General features: G+C 38.7%; 1 protein-coding gene across 3 annotated transcripts in view; it reads left to right on the top strand.

Moving 5' to 3' along the window:
• CDC20B (cell division cycle 20B) overlaps window positions 1-14,159 on the top strand; it is a 59,975-nt gene extending 45,816 nt beyond the window's left edge. Inside the window, exons 8-12 of one of the 3 annotated variants that reach the window (XM_017874178.1) lie at window positions 924-1,018; window positions 2,989-3,214; window positions 7,465-7,590; window positions 8,092-8,197; window positions 12,817-14,159. In XM_017874178.1, coding sequence (XP_017729667.1) covers window positions 924-1,018; window positions 2,989-3,214; window positions 7,465-7,590; window positions 8,092-8,197; window positions 12,817-12,917 — 654 coding nt within the window. In that variant the 3' untranslated portion in view covers window positions 12,918-14,159. Of the gene's footprint in view, window positions 1-923; window positions 1,019-2,988; window positions 3,215-7,464; window positions 7,591-8,091; window positions 8,210-12,816 lie in introns of all 3 variants that reach the window. The other 2 variants (XM_017874177.1, XM_017874179.1) reach the window with 2 other exon arrangements.
• The last annotated feature ends 1,593 nt before the right edge of the window (window positions 14,160-15,752 follow it).

Genomic DNA, 15,752 nt, shown 5'->3' with positions numbered 1-15,752 from the left:
TTTTTTTTTTTTTTTACTGAATGGTTTTTAATGAAGACTTAAGGGTACTCTGGTTAGTTTCCACCACAATCTTTCTGTCATGTTTAAAAATATACCTTCTCTGAAACTAAAGTTGGGCTTGTAGAATCTCCAGTTTTGGAGCTTTGGAGAGAGGAAGATACTTTCAGTTCTCCTTTTCACCTGAAGCCATGATTAGGAGTACAGTTATAGAAAATGAGTGAATTTTTTCTTCTGATAGGCTCTTTGAAATGGGGATTTATTGAGCTTCCATCAGTCTATCTAATTTCTCATGTATCATTATTATTATTTTTTATTACTAACAGAATAAACAGTATCACTCATGTGCAAATGATTTAGGAGGGCCACAGATGGCTTTCTCACTGCTTTCTCATCTCTGCAATGATAATGAATGCTGTGAAGTCTATGTCATAATTTCTTCTTACACCAAAGTTGTTATTCCCCATGGTGATCAGAATATTATCTGTAGCTGGCAGGAAAGGAGTCTCTTAGCAATAAGTGGAATTTTTGATTCTAGGAAGTATCCGGGCACCCACATCTTATTAATACATTTGTTGGTAACTGTAGGTAGATTTCCAGATTTGTAATTCTCACAATTCAGAAGGAGCTAGAAATGTGGTAATGATTCTCAACCCTTGGCTGCACATTGAATTCACCTGGGGAGCTTTAAAACAATTGCCGTATCCAGGTTCTACTCCGCCAACTAAATCTGCATCCATAGTGGTACAGACTCCCTAGCTGATTCTAATACACAGTCAGAATTGAGAACTGCTGGCCAGAGGTGCTGGGTTTTCACTTAGTACAAAAACTAACAATATCAACAGTAACTGGCTCTCAGGCCTTTGAGAAGACAGTGGGCTGTGAAAACTCCAATGCTACATAACTCTCCTTGTTCATTTTTTCAGTTATGGGATGTGGTAACTAAAAAGCGACTGAGAAATATGCTTGGTCATTTGTCAGTAGTTGGGGCTCTGAGCTGGAATCACTTTATCCTCAGCAGGTAAGAAGTGTCTTGTTGGAGACAGTTGTGTTTGTATTAACAATTGATTATGGGGCCTGAGTAAACAATTATAATATTCAAAACCTAAACTGATCAAAAATAAAACAAAATAGGCCATTGGACTTAATATCAAGTATGATCCCACCCTCTCAGGTATTCAGATCTGCTGGCGATATAAGTGTCTTGGTGCCCACACGTACCATGTGTGCCTTCTGCATGGGATTCACTAAATTGTTCAGATAAAATGTGAAACTCCCTTCAAGCAAAAGGTTTCTCTGTGCTAAGTAATAGGTACTAAAGGGATATTGTGCTGAAATCAAGTATTTATTGCTATCAGTATCTATACTATGGAATATGTTGAGCTCCCTGGGGCACATTTCCAATTCACAGACCCACAGAAATTATGGCGGAAGGAACCTCGTAGATTATCCTGTTCAGTAGTTCTCAAACTTGAACATGCATCACAATCACCTGGAGGGCTCCTCAAAACGCAGATTGCTGGCTTCACTTGGGGGGCTTCAGATTCATTAGGTCTTGAGGGGCTGATAATTGGCATTTCTCATTTCCCAAGTGATGCTGATGACTTATCCCTTTGAGAACTAATGATTTAGTTTAACTGCTTCTTTTTTAACCAGAAAAATTAAGTGACTTGTTCCTATGAGCCTACATAACTGGTCTAAATATATACTGCTTTTAATCACAGCCTTTCATTTTCATATTGTAGTTCTTAAGATTAAGGTAGACTTAAGTTAGATAAATCCCAAAGACTTTTAAAATGTATATAAATAATTTGATGTAAACTTGAGATTTGAATATCTTGTGATTTTGGCCATACTTAAAACAACTTAGTTATTGCAGTCTCCTTTGTATGTACTCAAACTCCTTCCTATGTACTCAAACTCCTTTTCTAATCTGCATTGTTAAAGTTTAGTTTCATTAGCCACGAGGAAAATGAACAGATCCTTTCTTATAATAATAGCAGCTAACATTTTCAGACTACTCTGTGCCAGGCACTGTGCTGTACTTTTTACGTGTGTAATTTCATTTTAATCACTGCAGTAACATGATAAGGTGGTCTCTTATCCTCAATTTTGTTTTTGCAAATGAGTAAACTAAGACACTAGCCTGAAGTCACGTGGTTAGTAAGCGACAGAGTTGGGATAACCCAGCTGGTCTGGCTCCAGAGCCGATATTGTTTATCAGAATGCTGTTCAGCATTGCATAGTTTTAAACAATGTGACACTGGACTTTGAGAAATGTCTGAAATAATTGTGGAACATCATTTACTTACTCCTTAGAGAAAATTAAATTAATCTAGAAAGGGTTCATTATCTTTGAAAAAGTGATGTGATCTTTAGTTTAGTTGTTTAGTTTCACATCAGTGAGCATGAATAGAGACATTATCCACTGATTAGGAATCATATTGCAGTTTGCTGTGACATTCAATTGATTTTAAACTTCTTTTACATATTAGTGCCTTTAGCAAAACTAAGAGTGGATCTATAGGTTAATAGGAATCTACTGTTAGAAAGTCATTTCCTTTTTCTATGTTTAACATTTTACTATAAATATGTACTGAAACCATTTCATTGAGATACTCTGAAATATTCAAAGTTGCAGAAAAATATTAATATTTCCTAGGTCCAGTATATAAACTACTATTTGGGAAAATCTGATAATCTCAGCTTAATTTTCCATGGCTGCCTACATCAGACTAAAGTCATTAGAAACATCTATCAAAGGATACTTTAAATCTAGACTTCAAACTCTGCCAGACAAATCAATTTCACTTGTGAAAAGAATCCTCCAGGCAGAACACTCCATCCTTATTAACCCAAGGAATCTCCACCTGTGTTTTGAATCTGTCCTAGGGGTCTTTCAGAAGTTTTACTTTGAACTATGCTTTCCTCCGTGTTTTCAAATGTTTATGTAGCAACAGGGCTTAATTTTTTTGTTATGTAAACTCACAGTGGGTCAAGACTGGGGCGTGTTTATCATCATGATGTTCGGGTAGCCCAGCATCATGTTGGAACACTTCGCCACAAGCAAGCTGTGTGTGCTCTGAAGTGGTCACCAGATGGCAGGCTGCTTTCCAGCGGCTGCAATGATGGACTGCTGACAATATGGCCCCACGACCCAGGTGCCAGTGCACAGGGCCAACCGCTGAAAGTCATACCCCAGTCTACAGCAGTCAAGGTAAGAAACTCAGTAGCTTTCTAGGTTTCCTGTTACTCAGAGGCCACTGGGTATCCTTCACATATAAAAAGAAAATCATTAAGCCAATATTTTGAGATTTTTCTTTCTCTAGAATTGCTTTGGAGTTTGTCATCACTCTCCTGAAAGACAACCTTTTTATGCTTCCCACTGGTCAGATTTTTTAATTGTAGGTGACTGAAACCAAAGTCAAACTTAAGCAAAAAAGTACATCTATTTTTTCATGTAACTGTGGAGTCCTGGGTACATACGGCTGGTTTTAAATATCAGCTGGATCTAAGGCTTTGAGTAATGTCATTTGGGCCCATCTTTTTGGCTCTTGGCTCTGCTTATCTCTGGTTTCATTCTTCCTTCAGACTTCATTTTCTGGGCAAGATGGCTCTTGGCAGCTTCAGATTCAGATTCTTCCAGATGGGTGCTGGATAAGAAGCCATCTTTCCTTATAACTCTGGTGGAAATGTGCCAGGGAGGACCCTAGTCTGCCTTTGGTCACATTCTCATCTCTCAGTTAATAATTGTGGCTAGAGAGATGGGCACACTGACAGGCCTGGGTCACAAGCTCACATGTAAGGAAAGAGACCCATTGTCAGAAAATGGCAGGGTGCTGTGAAGTTAGATCAATGCTCCACTGTGTTCTGCATAATTATTTATTTCTCTGACTGTTAAATTCTTATTTCTAGTAAAAAAAATCCATACTTTCCTTCTTGAGGAGTTGGTGACACAGATGTATGTCTTGACCTCAACATAGTCCCAGAATATATGTCACTTGCAGAGCAAAGAAATGGTTCTACCTTATTAACAATAAGCAAATTGATTACAAGAGGATTTAAAAGTTATTACAGGGCTTCCTAATATAGGATGATGTATGTAGTGACTACTGCCACTACATTGTGCTGCCCCAAAATTCCTGGCTTGTGGTTTTTCATGTCTACAGGATATTGAGAATGATGATCAGTCCAAATTCCCACTATTCATTACTTGAAAAAAAGTAGGCAAAATGTATGTAAAATATTCTGTCTGAGAACAACATACAAAAACAAAACAAAAAAATAGTTGAAAACCCAAGCCAGGCAAGACAAGTTACCTTTTTAAATGTCTTGTTGTCAAAATCTAATGCATTGAACTACTAAATGGGAGTCCTCTTCACTAAGAAAGAGTTTCTGGAAACCAGAGCAAGCCAAGCCTCCTGGCAGTCAGCACCTGGGGAATCACTGAACAGTCACCAGTCATGTCTCTTCAGTCACCAGCTAACCAACTGGCGGAGCAGGAGACTTTGCAAGTTGGCATCTGTGTGATTCCTCTCATGGTGTAGCTTCTAATTTTGCCAAAATATTTATTATAAAAGCTATCTGGAATTTAAGAAATGACTATTTAATCATTTAAGAAATGATTTTAAGGGTATTTAAGAAAATGATTATTAATAAATATAAAAAATTATTATCCATCATGTGGTAAAACCAGGGTTTGTGGGCTCAGGGGAATTTCTGAGCCTCTTGAAATTGCAAAATTATGTTTTCTGTGAAATAGCCCACTTCTCCAGCCTAATCAGAGGTGGAGAATTGTTATTTGAAAAAGACAAAGCAGGGAACTTTAACTTATGATATATATTGTAGATATTTTATTTTGACTGAGAACATTACATCCACCAGATTTATTAAACTGTACATTCATTCACCATATGAGACGAAGGCCTTTGCTTTGAGTGTAGGTAGGCTGATTAGAATTCCTCATTGTCTTTCTTGTATGAACTATAACCATATTTCATTGTTCAAGGTTTCTATTTATAGTATCTGTCTGATTATCTATTGCTGTGCAACAAATTACTCAAAAATTTAGTGGCTTAAAACAATAATCATTTCATTATCTTTTATGGTTTCCCGGGTAAGGATTCTGGGAAAATGTCATCTGAGCAGTTCTGGCTCAGGATCACTCATGAGGTTGCAGTCAGACAGCATCAGAAGCTAAAAGTGCCAGGGGCTGCACCAGTTGTTTGCCGGCTGGCTGGGCATGCTCCTTCTTGCAATTTGCATCTTCATGTTGTGTGAGCTGATTTGGGTTTCCTTACAACGTGGTTGCCTCAAGCCAGTTGGAATTTGTGCTTCAGGGAAATAGGTCCAGTGCTTCAGAGAGCAAGGTGAAGGTGGTAATACCTTTTATTAATATAACCCAATTTTGTAAGTCATGCAGTGTCACTTGTCACATTTATTGGTTCCAGGTTAGTCACAAGTCCCCCCAGATTCAAAGGTAGAGGAATTAGATTGTACCTATTGATGGAGGGAATGGGCAAGGCTTAGAAGGTCTTGTCGGATGAAAGACAGTGTTGTAGCTATCTTTGGAAAATGCAATCTGCTGCAGAATCTTTAAAGTAGAGTGATGCCAGGTGCAGTGGCTCATGCCTGTAATCCCAGCACTTTGGGAGGCTAAGGAGGGTGGATGGCTTGAGCCCCAGGGAGATCAAGGCTTCAGTGACCCCTTGTGGTAACACTGCACTCCATCCTGGGCAACAGAGTGAGACTGTGTCTTAAAAAAAAAAAAAAAAAAACTTCCAAATTGTTTAATTTAGTTCATAGAAGTAACAATCATCTTTAGTCCAAATAAAGTAGGTGATTTAATTAAACATTTACATGTGATTTGATGAAATCACAGTTATAATAACAAGTTCACCTGTTATAAACAGGTTTGGCAAAATACAGTGGGCTCTATAAACCTACAGCTTAATTAGTGGGAGCAGAAGTGTGGAGCATTCTAGAGAACAGAAGATTAGCATGCTATGGGTGGAAATAAATATGTATTACAGAAGGAGAGGAGAACTTTGGTAAATTTAGTAAGTTGGTTAAATGAAGGATGAGAGGAACTACTGTATATTCAGATGTGTGTTTTTAAAAAATAGACTCAAACTTGTAAGAAAAGCATCAAGATGTAGGTGCTTAAATGGCAAAAAAATTCACATGGTGGGAAATGCTAGAGGAACATAAATACACAGAAAAAAGTTCATTCTTGCTAAGAAGAAAATAAATTACCCTTATAATCTGTTTTATAATTATTATAATTTCGCTAGATGTAAAATAACATTTTTAACTTCATGTAACTTTTAGCCAGGGTGAAATTAGTATACTCATTGGATGCTGGTGCTGTAAAAAGTTATAACTGTTTGGAAAATTTTATGTCAACTCTTTTGAATCTTGGAATTTACTTAAAAAATTTGTCAGAAAAAAAAAGACATGTAGAATATATTCATTACAGTGCACTTTATGAGAGCAGACAACAAATAAAACACATGCACAAAAACAAAAAAATATACTCCTTTCCAAAAAAAAGCAACCCAACCCAATACAAATAAAACCACAATACAACAAAAACCAAAACAGGTCCAGCATTAGCAGAACAAAAATTAATCAGGATACAACAACATGACGGAATATTATGGGATTGTTAAAAATTATAATTGTGAAAAGTATATTAAAATGTGGAAAAGTGTTTATATGATAGGTGGAAACAACAGAAAATAATCAAATAGTATAAACACTATGTTTGCTACTTTATAAAATATTTTTACATGTAGAAGAGAAGATGCAAAAATGAGGGTGGTTACCAAGATGATTGATAAGGATACACAGATACATATAATTGTAGTATTTGTTAAAATGTCCTTTAAAGTGATTGTTATTAGTAATTTCAATTACCAATGTAAATGTGTGATACTAAATCCTATTTTTTAAATTAACTATATAAATAAATAGAAGGCATTTTTATTTTCTGAACTGCCTTAAGATTTGAAGTGCTTCAGACTTTTGAGTTGTGAGCAATCACATACAGTTCTCTTTTATCTGACCACTACCTGGAACATAAGGACACAGGTAGACAAATCAGAGAAAGCCTGCATTTTCAGAGCCAATTTGCAAGGGCACATGTGAACTACTCCAGCAGCAGATTTTTGCCCCATAGTATGTATTGCATGTAGCTTTCCAACTGTTATTGCATAGTCTATGTTAAAAAATCCACAATTGTTATCATAATTTGAGTCATGTTAGGTATCTTCCCTTCCAGAAGTGACTGCTAGTACCTGAGGAGTAATCTCTGGGGGTGCAGTTGCTCCTGCCTTTGGATAGCAGGCCCAAGAGAGCTGTGACAGGTGCAGACCTGGGGACTTGCTGCTTACTTAAGTGCATCACATTCATGAGTGCACCTTCTTTGAAGCTGACCTGTCTGTGCTATTATGTGAAACTTTAAAGGCCATGGATTGGTGTCCCTGGCAGTCTGGGGTCCTTGCCATTGGAGGAGGAATGAAGGATGGATGCTTACACATCTTGGATATAAATGCTGGGAAGAGCATACAGACCCCAAGCACAAACTCACAGGTTAATATCTCCTCTGGGCTTCATCTTCATTTCAGTCTTCTGGATTCTTGTGAAAATAGTTTATGACAGAGCCTATGCCCCCAACAAGCTCTCTTTCTCTATTGAGTCCGTAAGGAATTTGAGTTCCCAAGAGTTTCTTTTATTGTAAAACCTCTTCATTTGTGAGTTCAAAGTTAATATAATTTGTGTTTTCTATTTTTCACATTTCCTTTCTTTCCCATCACTGCTTTGACCATGAACTTTGGAGTAGTCTGGCTCTTCCTGGCCAATGGTCACAGTTCACTTAAATTCTTCCATTTACTACACCTAAGCCTATTTGTATACTTGATCCTTTGTTGCCTCGGATAAACTTTCCTAGAATGGATGTAATTTCTTTAACATCCTACTCCATCTGTACTGGAGGTTGGGTCATGGACAGTGCATACTGCGTATAACCAGTTTAAGTATATTCATAAGGAATCAGAAATTGTAATAATTCTGTATTTTTGATCATTATTTCAGATTTGTTCCTTAATCTGGCTACCTAAGACAAAGGAGATTGCAACTGGCCTAGGTACTCCCAAGAATGATGTGACTGTGTGGACCTGTCCCACTGTGTCCAGGTCTGGTGGGTTTTTTGGTAAGCAAATGGGTGAGTAAAATGCCATGCATCTATAGCAAAGTGAGCTGTTTTTGGGGGGAATGAAAGATTTTCTCCTTCTGGTTTTTCTAAGCACATATTTCATCAGAGGTAAAAGTCCTACATCCACCTTACCTCAGAGAGTGTATAGTTGAATGTTTCTGAATTTGACTAAGATGGTTCATCACTTTAAATTAAGTCATCTTCTCCTTGCATATGTATATGAATGATGGAGTGGTGATCTTGGGCAGTTTTTGAACTCGAGTTAGCATCACAAATCATCTTATTTTGAAGAAAAACCAGCGATGTAGAATGGGTGGAAGATAAGGCAATCTGAAAGGGCGCAAGACATTACTATGTGTCAGGAGGCCACTAATGACCATGAGGCTTCCTCTGTGAACATCTGCCCTTTCAAGGTAGACCACTATTCTTCTCAGCTTAGTTCTACAAACTTTTACTGGGTACTTCTTGAGAGAAAGACCGCATGATGGGGAGCAAGACCCAGGCCCTGTCCTCTGGGCCTTAAATCTTTTGTGCAATCTAGAATGTTAAAGGGGGCTCAAGGGTGAGTAGAATATCTCCTCTACCCAGCCCAGGGAAACACGAAGACAAAACTGGTGGTCGGTGCAAGAACGGGGCATCCTGTAGAACTCTGATTATATATCCCGTCTTTTTCCTCTCTCCACTCACCTGGCTTCCTGGCCAATCCCTGGGATTTACTTACTCATTATTTATTTATGAAGCATCTATTATGTGGCAGGTACTTTCTAGGGTGCTGGGGATACACAGGTGAACAAGAGAGACAATGCCCTTGCCCTCAGGGAGTCTACACTTTTGTGAGAGGAGACATGCAGAAAACAAATATATACAATGTTAGGTGGTGATAATATCATGATTTTCTTTGGAGATTCTGAAAACGTTAACGGGCAACAATGAAACAGCCTTATCGGGTAGACTTCCTGCCTCTGATGATGAGCCCGACTGGAACTCAGCCTCAGAATGACCTTTGTATTCTTCAGCTGTCACACTCTGTGGCCTGTATCAGAATACAGGCAACTCTTAGCAGAGCCATTTTGGTGATCAGGTGCAAGTGTAGGAAGAGCATGAGTCATATTTTTTTGCATATTTTAAATCAAAAGACATGCAACTCGCTGGACCTTTTCAGATTAGAGAAGTATTGTAAATCAAGCCTTAAAACCTGGTTCTTTACAAAACTAATTCCAGCAGCTAGGCAGGGCCTTCATTTAGGTGGGGGCATGCGATAGGATATTCAAATCAATTTGCTGATGCTTGGAATAAAGAATGTACTTATCAGGTGTATTTCCTTGTTTCTCTGGCCCTTACAAGTGATAAGTACTTTAGTTTTAACTCCTTGTGAATTTTTTCACTAATATTAGACAGAATTTCCAAGAGTGCATTTAACCTTTTCTCTTAAAATGCTTATAGTTGGAGACGAGGTTACTTTTGAGGTCTTAGACACTCATTTTCATCTCTAACCCATTATTTCCTTCTACATACAGTATTTCTCAAAAGTGTTTAGCAGTTATACAAAACATGTATACAAAGTTGTTAATACAAAAACATGCCATGTGGTCAGTAAGTTTGGAAATTTGGGGTTAAGCTAGAACAGTTTTTTTTCTCTTTCTTTTCTTTTTATTTATTTTTTTTTGAGGCAGAGCCTCACTCCATTGCCCAGGCTGAAGTTCAGTGGCACCATCTCGGCTCACTGCAACCTCCACCTCCCAAGTTCAAGTGATTCTTCTGCCTCAGCTGCCCTAGTAGCTGGGACTACAGGCGCTAACCACCACGCCTGGCTAATTTATGTGTATTTTTAGTAGAGATGGGGTTTCACCATGTTGGCCAGGCTGGTCTCGAACTCCTGACCTTAGGTGATCCACCCACGTCGGCCTCCCAAAGTGCTGGGATTACAGATGTGAGCCACCGTGCCTGGCCAGTGTTTTCTTTCTTAAGGACCTTCCAAAGTCTTGGATAGATTATGTGTATTGTGCATCACCAAGAGAAGGTGATAGCATTCGTTGTTTCCCAAACACAATTGGGAAATCTGTAGTGGGGGCGCATCTTGAAGTACTTGTTCCATGAACACACTGAGGGAGCACTGCTGTGTCCCCTGGTACTGCCTAGGTATTTAATCTTTATGGCTTTTGTTGTGAGGCTGTGTTTCCATTGTGGGTCAAGAACAGAGCCCTCGACATACACCTGATGATTGGGATCTGGATCAGTGTCTTCAAACTGGGGGTTATGATCATTGGATTATGAATGTAGTGAGTCAAGATCAGCAAAAAAAGTGAAATAGAATAGTATAGATGGGAAAATGGAAAATTAGGTAGTATTTTGTGAAACTTTTGTTATAGTTATGTAGTACATATATGTGCCTATATATGGGGTTGCTACATAAAATGTAGTTTTGGCTGTGGGTTGTGGTCACAAAGTTTGGAACAAAACTATTCTAGATTCTGGTCACACCTTTACTAAGCCTTACCCTGTTAACCATAGTCATGATTTTTTTTCGGGGGGAGAATTTCAGTTAAAGAGACCTCATCCACCTGACCACAGAGGAAAGGTAACTTATGATTATTCCCACCTATTAAAGAGTTGTAATTTTTAAGCTTTAAAATAGGAGTAGGTAGCTTTTTAGCTTATAGGGTGAGATCTGGTCTTTGGCTTGGTTTCATCATTCTGTGTGTCAATATGTGGTCTCATTTATGACTATAGTTGCAGAAAGAAGACAACATTTTCATGCTTTCAGTGTCTGTATTCTTAGAACCTGGGAAAATAAACCCTAAAAAGGACCTTTGTCTGAGATAAAGAAGACATTTCCCACTATCTGGTAAATTAAGATTGTCATTGATATGCGAGAAAAACTTCAAGAATGCCTTTGCATCCAATCCAAATGCCATTTTTCTAACAAATTCTAGAAGTATCTTTCCAATTTTTAAGTCAAGATAGTTTTCAGTACATGCTTTGGAAAAGATTGGGATTTCCCCGCACTGTTACTCCTTTTCCCTTTTTCTCTTCTTCATCATAACACAGAATAGTGAAGACATATTTATTACCTATTATATTTATTGAATAGACTTTTCTTTCTTATTAATTTAAAAGCATTAGTGCAGCCTGGGCAACATGGTGAGACTCCATTTCTAGAAAATTACAAAATTAGCAGGACGTGGTGGCACACTCCCTATAGTCCCAGCTATTTGAGAGGCTGAGGTGGGAGGATCACTTGAGTCCAGGAGGTTGAGGCTGCAGTGAACTGTGTTTGCAACACTACACTCCAGTCTGGGTGACAGAGTGAGACCCTGTCTCAAAATAAATAAACAAAAGCATTAGAGTAATGTTTTATTATATATTTATCCTCTTCTTTTTAAGAAGCTGGATCTTGCTATGTTGCCCAGGCTGGAGTGCAGTGGCTATTCACAGGCTTGATCATAGTGCACTGTAGCCTCAAACACCTTGCTTCAAGTGACCCTCCTGAGTAGCTGGGACTGCAGGTGTGTGCCACTGTGTCCGTCTCCTATATTTATCCTTTTAAAACAACTAAATCAAGTTGCTTTTCATTTATATGGTTTTATTATTTTTTAAATAATAGACAGTGGTCTTCCATAAAAAAAGAGATTCTTTGGTCAGGGTTTGGCGTGTGGTCTGAATAGTCAGAGCGCTGAATTGGATCCTAGTTCTGGCTCTGCCATTAATTAGCTGTGTGACCTTTGGCAACACATTTGGTATCCCCAAATCTTTTCCCTCACCTATAAAAGGGGCCTGCATTGTCTTTATAAACGTAAACTTGCTGCTTCAGTTTATCTGATTCGTTTATTGAAAGCTGGGGCCCAGTGGGATACTTCTTGGGGAGGGCTGGGGTATGTGGCAGGAGCATAGCACTGGCATTCGTAGGAATGGGTGGATTAGAGAAGACAGAACTAACAACAGTATAGGGCATGAAGGGTGTGGTAGGCTGATAAATGGTCTCCTAAAGGATATGCATGCTAAATCTCTGGAACCTCAGAATGGGACCTATTTAGAAATATTGCATTTGGAGATGTCATTAAGGATCTTGACATAAAATCATCCTGGATTATCCAGGTGGCCCTAAATCCAATGACAAGTATCCTTGTGAGAGACACACAGAGGAGAACAGACACACAGAAGAAGAGGTGACGTGGCCACAGAGGCAGAGTCTGGAGTGATGTGGCCACAGAGCAATGATTGCCAATAGCTGCAAGGCACAGAATCACCTCAAGAGCCTCCCTAGGGAGCACAGCCCCTGTGACCCCATGATTTCAGACTTCTCATCTCCAGAACTGTGAGAATCAATGTCTGTTGTTTTAAGCCACCCAATGAGTGGTGATCTGTTATGACAGCCACAGGACACTGATACACGGGCAAGAGCACTGAGGGAGAAAACTGTCCCAGTCAGCCCTGACTGCTGTCTCCCAGCATGGCTCAGTTGGTGGCAGCTCTGAACCTGGTGGGTGTGGGAAAGCCCTTTATCCTGGGATGGGACTCATGGCCCCACCTCACATTGCCTATAGTCCTGAGCAGCAGCCCATATAACGTGGAGGAGTATGAACTGTCTTTCCCTTTTCCCCCAGGCCACAGGGGCAGAGTGCTGCACCTGGCTTTGAGTCCAGACCAGACCCGGGTGTTTTCTGCTGCAGCTGATGGGACGGCCTCTGTATGGAATTGCTACTAGCACCCAGCCCCTCTAGGTTTCAGTTTCCTTATTTCTAAGTGAAGATGATGATGTTGGCTATGTCTTCTCCGTGGAGTTTTTATGAGTATCAAACAAGTTGAAATACTCTTCTTGATGTGAATGCCTGTTTTCCTGTTCTTTCTCAGATTGCTTTATTTGCTCTGCTCCCCAGAGATCGACTTCTTTCCTTCTCTGCTTTCCTCTTTCTGCCCCTCTTCCTCCCCCTCTTCTTCTTCCTCCCCTTCTTACCCCTTTCTAGAGATTCATTTTCACTACTTTATTCAGAATAACATCTACAGCAAAGATTTCTACTTCTTTCCCATCTGACTTTTCTCCCTAGCTCCAAACCTCATATTTCTGATTGCCTCGGGATAGTTCCCTTTCGAGATTCTTTCCTGTCTTTAGCTCAATCTCAACACATTGAAAACACGACTCATTCACTTGAAAAACATTGATTAAAATCTCACTATATGCTAGGCAGTATGTTAAGCATGCATATTACTTTCTCTAAAAATCAGTTCTGTAGAAATCTCTTTCCCCTCCTGACGGTCTCATCCTTATCCTGATCCCCTACTCAGGGAACCTCCTAGTTCTTCTCTGTGCTTCCTTGGTTCACCCTTTGCTCTCTTTTCTTTTGTTTCACCTAGTCACATCCTGCGTGCCTGGCAGCCAGTCTGCTGTAATTGCCTTATAACGGTTTCTCTGGACTCCGCACCACTGCTAGGTTAAACATCTAAAAGTCCCATGCTGATCCTCTCAGTCCCCTGCTCGCAAACTCTCAAGGACACCCTATTACCAAGCACCTTTGACCTCAGCCTCTGGAGTCCTGAGCCCAGGACTTGAAGTTAGATCTGTTCTTGCCTTGGCTCTGCCATAAATACACCCTGTAACCTTGGATGTGTTGCAACATCTGCAAGGATAGGAATTTGGATTTGATCACTGCTAAGGTTCCTTCAAACTTGATCAGTTCACTGTTCTGTCTTTTGAGTGTTAATTCCCATTCATCTCCTATATTAAGACTTTGGCTAAGTCTTGTGATTTCCTGCCTTGTTGGAGCTTTTCTTCTAACCTGAATTCTTGCTTCTCTCTCCTTTTCCTTTATACACCCACACAAGTCCTAACCTCTCCAGGAAGTGTTTTGAAATGATGTTACCTGGATTTGAGTTCTTGGCATTAGCCTGTATCATCTACTTGGTATTACTATACTATTACAGCTGTTTAAAAAAATCTTATTACTGTCTGAATCATTGGTTATTTTGGTTTTAACATCCTGAGGAGTTTAAATTGAAGGCTTGAGAGAGCATGCATTATATTTTTTGGTGCTCCTTAGTATGTTCTGCATATGCCAGATAACAAATATTGGCTGATTATTATTATTTTTTTGCTTTGACATGACTTGTTTTTACTAATACATACCCATTCCCTATGCCCCCAAAATCGATACAACATAACAAAAACTTTGAGAATTCAAAAGTAGAATAGTATATACCAGGGGCGTTTAGGACTCTTCTGTTAAATTAGTGTTAATTTGTAAATATATATATTTATTTTCCCTGTTTTTAAAACTTAAATCTGTTTGGTAATGTTAGTAATTCTTGTCTTAGAAAATTTTAGGCCACTGAAAGCCACAGATGTGATCGTTTTCTTCTTTAATGGTTTTAATTTGATCTTCCTAATAAGCCAGGTATAAACTGTACGAAAATGTTTAGAAGAAAATGAGCAAAATGATTAGACCGTTTCCAGTGTCCCCTGCTATTCTGTTCTGGATACTTCTGTTTTAATACTCTCACGACACTATGTCATGACCAAAGGCCACTTCTCTCAATACTGGCATGTGAACAACAGGCTCTCATTTAAGAAAAATATTAATATATCTGTTACTACGATTAGTTTTGTTGGGAAGTTTGGAATATGATTTTCATAAAGAAAAAGGTAAGCTTTCAGATAGCACACAAAAGCCTGGGCTACAACTTATTTTTAAATTTTGAAATTAAAAACTTTTCATGGAGTAATAATTCACATATAGTAAAGCACATAAGTCTTAAGTTTATAGCTTGATGAGTTTTAAATTTGTGAATAAACAACTGTGCAACCACCATCTAGATCAAGATATGAACATCTCTAGTACCCTAAAGGGATCCCTCATGTCCACTCCTAGTTAGCAGCTCCACATTTTTCTGACTGCTATCCCCATGGATTAGTTTTTCCTTATGCCAACTTTTAGATAAATGGAATCTCATCCTGTATATTCTTTTTTATCTCACTTTTCCTCAACATTAAATTTGTGTTGCATAAAACTGAAGTTTGTTCTTTTTCATTGCTGTGTAATATTTTATTGTATGACTGTATAACAGTTGTTTATCCATTTTATTGTGTGTGGATATTTGAGTTATTTCTAGTTTTGACTTCCAAGAATAAAGCTGCTTTGTACATTCCAGAACACATCTTTGGTGGATAAAAGCACTCATGTCTGTTTGGGATCTACCCAGGAGTGGAATTGCTAGGTCATAGGTTTATATATATGTTGAGTTTTAGTAGACACTGCCAATTTTCCTATGAAGTTGTACTAATTTATACTTCTACCAGCAATTAACAAGGGTTCCATACAACCACTTTTTAAACAGAGTTCAAAATCTGTAGTACGTATTGACAGTAGGGAATATTCCATCCTCTTTTTGCAGTTAAAGTCCTAACTAGCAATGAGGGAATTGTAGCAAGTATTTAAAATATCATCGTAGTTACTCTCTCAGAGCCTCTCTTTTATATAGTAGCACCAGGCCTCCTTTTCTAGTATAAAGGTTCATCCCTGGTTGCATATTAGAATCACTGGGGAGC

The sequence above is a fragment of the Rhinopithecus bieti genome, unplaced genomic scaffold (assembly GCF_001698545.2).
Source record: "Rhinopithecus bieti isolate Rb0 unplaced genomic scaffold, ASM169854v2 scaffold_6513, whole genome shotgun sequence".
Taxonomy (NCBI): Eukaryota; Metazoa; Chordata; class Mammalia; order Primates; family Cercopithecidae; genus Rhinopithecus; species Rhinopithecus bieti.
This window is presented reverse-complemented; position numbering and strand designations above follow the sequence as displayed.